Source organism: Octopus bimaculoides, chromosome 9 (genome assembly GCF_046866305.1).
Source record: "Octopus bimaculoides isolate indiv1 chromosome 9, ASM4686630v1, whole genome shotgun sequence".
NCBI lineage: Eukaryota > Metazoa > Mollusca > Cephalopoda > Octopoda > Octopodidae > Octopus > Octopus bimaculoides.
Window position 1 is genome coordinate 65,302,023 of NC_142936.1, and position 7,500 is coordinate 65,309,522.

General features: G+C 35.5%; 1 protein-coding gene across 2 annotated transcripts in view; it reads left to right on the forward strand.

Moving 5' to 3' along the window:
- Positions 1-7,500, forward strand: part of LOC106872511 (gamma-aminobutyric acid receptor subunit beta) — a 507,542-nt gene that overhangs the window by 343,136 nt on the left and 156,906 nt on the right. For both annotated transcript variants that reach the window (XM_089357611.1, XM_089357610.1), the window contains exon 5: positions 288-511. In XM_089357611.1, the coding sequence (XP_089213737.1) occupies positions 288-511 (224 nt within the window). The remainder of the gene's footprint in view (positions 1-287; positions 512-7,500) is intronic.

The window sequence follows — 7,500 nt, forward strand, 5'->3', positions numbered from 1 at the left end:
GTTGCGACCTCGAACAAAGCTGAAAATGAAGAAAATCTGGGAGTTGATCTTGTGATGGACTGGCTTTCCGACAGGGAGCACCGAGGCTTGTAATTTTAATTATTTATCGCCTCCACGACTAGAATAATGGCCGGTCTAAAGATCCAGCAATCTCAAGACAGATTTAAAGTTATTTAAAATATTTGTGTCTATTCTTGTGTATATGTTTTAAATGATAAAATGGTAATTGAATTTCATTGCTCATCTTTTTATACTTTATTCCCCTTATTTCTGTTGTTTACTTGCAGGATTATACCATAACGCTATATCTTAATCAGTATTGGATCGATGAACGTTTAGTTTACTCAAACAATTCAGACGATAATCTCACCCTGACTGGAGATTTTGCCGAAAACATCTGGGTGCCAGACACATTCTTTGCCAACGACAAAAACTCGTTTCTCCATGACATCACTGAGAAAAATAAGATGATCCGGTTGTTCGGAAACGGATCAATTGTATACGGCATGAGGTAAGTGTAAACAAACTTACTAATTTAATCTTAAAAGACAAATGACGCTTGCCTTCATATTCATCCATCATAAATAACAGAAAATCTATGGCTTGAACACTCAGCTCTTGTAATCAAATGTTGTAAATATTTCCTTAACGCCGAAGTGGATCTAATGTCAAAATAGTGGAACACATATCACAAAAACTTCCTTTAATGATGTAATTTTAGGTTCCTCAGAGATCAATTGAATGTCTACTCGTTCGTGATTTATTTGGGGTTATTTCTCTTTCTTTTTCTGTCTTCTGGTAGAGGGTTTAGTGAAAGATTAAACTTCACCTGTGGGACAATTTTGCTGATATTTTAAATTTCCTGGAGGGGGAAAGGACAAATAAACGAAAACTCATAGATTATCCTCGATCCCAATATTTGCAAAATAGAGGGGAATCAACAAAATAGACACAAAGTCCATACGGAGGAGGTGAACTGGACAAAATTTTTTTGGTCTAAAATATGAATAATTCGGCCATCGAAATTTTGTATATTTTCCATTTACCAAATTCCAGCAACTCCTAACTTTGACAGAAAGCAACTTGGAATGATACCAAATTTGGAGCAACTCCAAACTTTGACAGAAAGCCCTTGGAATGATACCAAATTTAAAATGGGAACGGATGACTGCAAAACGAATTTCTGAAACACGCAGTCGTTACGATATATCTGACCTAACGTGATAACTATCGTTATGTTTTGAAGCCTAACCTCAGGCTCAAGAATTATTCCATCAACTCCAATATTCTTTGAGACATTGTGAAGGCAAGTAAACTAGAATGGTTTCCAGGCAAAACTTATTTCTACATGAAATCTTGGAGAAGTACAAGTTATTACAGAAATATTTTGTTTCTGTGTAAAATATCTCGTCTTATCAGTGCACTACTTGACCCTTTAACTACTTGGCTATTGTCGTTCCCAAACGCTTATCTGATTAGATTAACATATTGATAGATTGTGCTTAGTAATTTGTGGTCAAACCATAAACATCGTTTCAATTAGATCAAGGTCATCATGCGGTCGAACACTTCCCTATCCACATGAGTTACTACTACAAACTAACACCACAAATATCACTTATTCAGTTGTTACAGAAGAATTGCATTTTCTTGTTTATCGCTTTATGAGTATTTGAAATGCGAGTATCAGTTGAAAGAATGAAAACCGGATTCTCTCTCTCTCTCTCTCTCTCTCTCTCTCTCTCTCTCTCTCTCTATCTATCTATCTATCTATCTGTCTATTTATCTGTCTGTCTCTTTCCTTCTGTGTTTCTCTCTGCTTCAATTTGTTTCTTTGCCTTTTATTCTTTCCTTCATGCACATATCTATCTCTATCTATCTATCTATTTATCTCTTTCTTTGTCTCTCTCTTTCTATAGACACATCTATACCTATAAACATGTTTCACTTTTATCTTGACCTCCATCTTCTCACTTATTCGCTTTACATTCAATCTATTTAATTTCTTTTCACCCACTCTCTTTCATCGTTTTATCTAACCTCCATTCAATATTCTTACGCCCATCCAATTCTCTCTCTCTCTCTCACCCTTTCTCTCTCTTTCTCTCTTCAACTCCTTATCTTTACTCACTCATATAATCTTTTTCTGTATCTATTACCACTTACTTTATCTTGTTATTTCTCCTCACTCCGTCCAAACAATTTCTTTTAATATCCTCATAAATTCAATTATACATTCTTCATTACTTCTTCGAAAGTCAGCGCATTGTGAAACGTCAAAAATTTCACCAATCCTCTCTACACACAGTTTTATCTTATTTACAACTTTTGACACCTTTTTCTGCAGAGGTGGGTGCCAGCAGAAATATTTCTAGTTTTCTGGGACTTAGTTAACAGTTCAATAATTGTTTATTTATAATTAAGTAAGCAAGGCAGTCATAAGAACTCGACTTATTGTTGACAGAAGTAAACAAAAGCAATACTGTAGAAAATATTTCTTCCTGTGTCGCTGTCATTTTTCTCACCTCACCCTTCGCTAAAAACATTGTCCTCGATGACTTCAACACTCATAAATCTTCTTGATTTTTACACTCATCCCTTTTAGAGGGCACCGTTTTCGTCCCTTGCGTTTATCTCTGACCGAAATACAATCACATTAAATATCCTCCAACTTTTTTCTCACTTCCACATTCAAACTCAACTTTAACTAAACTATCACTGCTTCTGAATTTATCGGAGCGTCTAGTCACTGCCTGGATCTATTTTAAAACGGGGGCACCAGTATTTTCTTAACGAAACACTAACGAAACACTTTGAAACTTGGGACACTGGTAGAATGTGTCATATAAAACATCTTTTACTCTTAGTCTTCTTAACAAAAAATGGAATTCGCAAGTTATTCCATGTTAAAGTTGTCGTATTTCTGTAATTTCAACCAATCACTGACGTCTATTCAGCTGAATAGAGTTACTGCTGGGCGGTCATAAAAATGTTATTCCCTGTGACATATTTCATCCGGTTTAATCGTAATTTTTACGCATATATTGTTTATATAATAAATTACGCTGTGCGTATCTATGTGTGTAACAATTTTAGAGTTCGGATTCTAGAGTTAGGGTTAGTTTTAGGGTTAGGGTTAGGGTTACGGTTACGGTTAACAGTCTAGTTAGGGTTAGGGTTAGGGGATTAATACGATATACACCGTTACAGCGCTAACTGTTTTCAACTGAATAGACGTCAGTGATTAGTAGAAATTATCGAAATAAGACAATTTTTTACATGAAATAAATTCGAATACAAACATTGTTTCTGTTCTATAACACAAAATAGATAAATGTACGAAGTTTGAAAGTCTTTCGGTACCAAAAACACTACATAAAACATAAATGAAAACTGGTGCCCCCGTTTTAAAATAGATCCCACTGCCTTATCACAACCACCCACCATATATCTGCAACTAAGCAACACTTGCCACTCCAAGACTCTCATGTAGGCGCAGGTGTGGCTGTGTAGTAAGAAACTTGCTTCCCAACGACATGGTTCCGGGTTCAGTCCCACTGCGTGGCACCTTTGGCAAGCGTCTTCTACTACAGCCTTGGACCGACCAAAGCCTTGTGAGTGGATTTAGTTGACAGAAACTGAAAGAGAGCCGTATATATATATATATATATATATATATACACATATATCATTCATATATATATATATATATATATATATATATATATATATATATATATATATATATATATATATATATATATATATATATACGAAACCCCCGCCAGTACGAAACCTCCACCAGTATACGAAACCTCCGCCAGTATACGAAACCTCTGCCAGTAGCTTCAACCAACAAGCCTACCAGCTCTAACAATGTCTCCTAATACCCTAAAGTAATACACGAATCTTACTCGCTAAGCTTTTCAATACGTATACATATTTCTTCTCTCTCTCTCTCTCTCTCTCTCTCTCTCTCTCTCTCTCTCTCTCTCTCTCTCTATCTATCTATCTATTTATCTATCTATCTATTTCTATCTTTTTCTCTCCCTCTTTTCCTCTCAATGAGAATATCCCGGTCTTTGGAAACACATTATAATGTTCTTTATCTTCCACGATTATATCAGCCTTATGAACGATGTCCATAAAATCTGGAATTTAATAATATAACATAAATCTACTGTTCTCCCTTAATTGATGGTTAATACTTTCGTCCACTTTTCCGCAAGTTATGCATTTGCTGTCTGAGTTTAATTAATTTTTGTCTTTAGCAAATTCATGTTCATGGCTTGTATTTTGAAAGTTTCTCCGTTTCGGTTAGAGAAACATTGTTATCTGTTGGTATTGATACATCGATTAGAAAGCAGTTTTTTGTTGCTGATTATTATTATTATTATTATTATTATCATTTATGGTTTCTTTTCATCATAATTTTATTTCAGCTGCCTTAGTACCGGGCAGCCTCTATAGGCCAAGAGTAGCAAGGGCACTTTTGTTTTGCTATGCATGCTAAAATTATCACCACATTTATTCCATTTTAGATGGAGAGTGCTTTCCGTAGTATATAGGCTGTACCCATCAAGGTTATCTTTTGTAGTTCACGGAGATTGGAGTTACTTAATATTCTTCTCAGCTCCCTTCTTTATCATTCTCAGTGCACCAATTACTATTGGTGTTATCGTAGTATTAAGCTTTGTGATTTCAATTTGCAGATCTTTATAGTGAGTAAGCTTTTTGTATTCCTTTCTCGAGACATTTTCATCTTGTGGGACAGACATATCCATTAACAGACAAGTTCCTCTGTTGTAGTCCTTGATCACAATGTCTGGTCGATTGGAGTCAATTTTTCTATCTGTTTGTATTGGGAAGTTCCAAAGTATCGTGGCGCCCCCGTCATTTACTACATCCTCTGGATGATGCTTGTACCACTTATCATGGGATTTAATTTTGTCGTATTTCCAAGCATTCCAGTGGATGTACTGCTCTAGTCATTCATGTCTTATGAGGTACTCCTTTTCATGAGGAGTGGGCAGCCAGAAACAACATGATCAATTGTCTCTGTAAATTTTCCGCAAATTCTGTACAAGGAGTCAGATCCACCATTAAGGACGTTTGCATGGTAGTTTCTGGTAGGTATGCTCTCAATAACAAAACCTTGTATCCTCTTCTTTACTTTTTGTTTGATTATTATTATTATTATTATTATTATTATTATTATTATTATTATTATTATTATTATTATTATTATTATCCATGCTTACTGCATAAGCTTTGCGCATAAACTTTGTAATAATGAGTCGTCCATCCGCAACCTGTGGGCTAAGGTAACATATTACAGTCAGATTTCGAGAACTTTACGACGTATTCGTATACTGCTTTGTGTAGGTGCACTATCTTCACATTTACCCTTCTCAATCCGGTTTTTTTAGCTTGGTACTTATAGCATCTAGACTCTCACAACAACATGCATAACTTGCTTCAGTGAAGCCAGTCTTTTTATTTCCCATTTCAAATCATCTCATCTGACCTGTTTCTCTTCTTTGATTTCTGATACTCTATAATCACCAGGGCATCCAATGTCTATGATTAAACAGGTTTTTACCTCTTTATTCACAACCACTATATCCGGCTATCGATGTTCGATTTCATGGTTACATTCGAGTATTGCATCCATAAATATTCTTACCTAATTCTTAATCGTTATTATTACTCACAAACAGCGGCAAGCTGGCAGAATCGTTAGCACGCTGAACGAAATGCTTAGCGGTATTTAATTCGTCGCTACGTTCTGAGTTCAAATTCTGCCGAGGTCGACTTCGCCCTTCATCCTTTCGGGGTCGGTAAAATAAGTACCAGTGAAACACTGGGGTCGATGTAATTGACTAGCGCCCTCCTTCAAAATTTGAGCCCTTGTGTCTATAGTAGAAAGGATTACGTTCTGAGTTCAAATTCTGCCGGGGCCGACTTTGCCTTTCATCCTTTCGGGGTCGAGGAAATAAGAACTAGTGGAGCACTGGGGTCGATATAATCGACTAACCTCCGCCCCCCACCAAATTTCAGGCTTTGTGCCTATATTAGAAAGGATTATTACTACTAATAATACTGTAAATTTCTACGCCTACCGCGCTGAAAATAGAATCTTTAGATTTATTTGTCACATATCCGGCAGGAACTAAATTAATTCGTTTCAGCCATTCCGAAGACTGGAGTTCAGAATTCACAGATTATAAGAAAATAAAATATGGTCCTATTGGAAAATAAAGAATATTGGAGAGGAGATATCAAACAAATATACTAAGTTTAAATATGGCGTTTTAATATCGCACTGCATTACACCAAAATCTAATTTACACCAGAGACGACTGCCTGAATTCATGAACATATTACTTTGCGAAGTTATAAGGAACTGTTCTAAACAGATACGTTCAGGCTGAAAGAAAGAAAAGTTATTATTTCTTGCTTAAAACACCAAGCATGGCAGCCAATAATGGCGGTCGATACATACACTGATCAAATGCAAGGAAAAAAGGAAAGTGAAAGTTATTGATCCGCCGAGCGTATGAACTTATTCTTAATTGCTTTCTTATCTGTAAATATCGATGCTTTCACATTCTGATATCTAAATACATACTTTGTCATTATGGCTGTATTTACATCTATTGTGACTGTATTTATCAGAGTGAACAAATTTACGTAAACATATATGTATATTTCAATTTATGTATATATATATATATATATTATATATATATATACACGCGCGTGTGTGCGTGCATGTATGTATGTACATACATGCATGTATGCTTGTATGTATGAGAATATATATATATTTATACATGTTTACATGTAAATTTACTATGTCTATACTAAAGTGTATTTCTGTGTATTTGAGAACGTGTTTGTATGCGTGTGAATGTGTGTGTATGCGTGTGTGTGAGTATGTGTACGTGTGCATGTGTGTGTGTATATCTGTCGGTCTGTCTGTTTGTGTGTATGTGTATGTATGTATATATACATATATATTGTGTGTGCCTGTGGGTATATGTGTATGCGTATGTATATATCTGTTCACATAGGTAGGATATACATATAGGTATACAACCTTACACACACACACACACACATATGTATAGATATGTCATGTAGGTAACTTACATAAAAATATCAATAGGAGTATTTTTGCATAGACATATGCACATGCATATATAAATAGAAAGATAGATAGATAGATAGATAGAGAGAGAGAGAGAGAGAGAGAGAGAGAGAGAGAGAGAGAAATCAAAGAGAAAGGAACATAAGATATGTTCGTGCACATGTATGTGTGTGTGATTGTATGTGTGTGTATGTGTGCATGCTCCTATGACTGTCTGATATGCAAACGAACTGCATTTTCGGATGTCTAATCGATTATAGCGTCGGGATCTTCATGCGTAATAGCTATGTCTATTTGCATGTGTAACTCGTATATGTATACGTATTTTATGCGCGAATGTGTAAGTG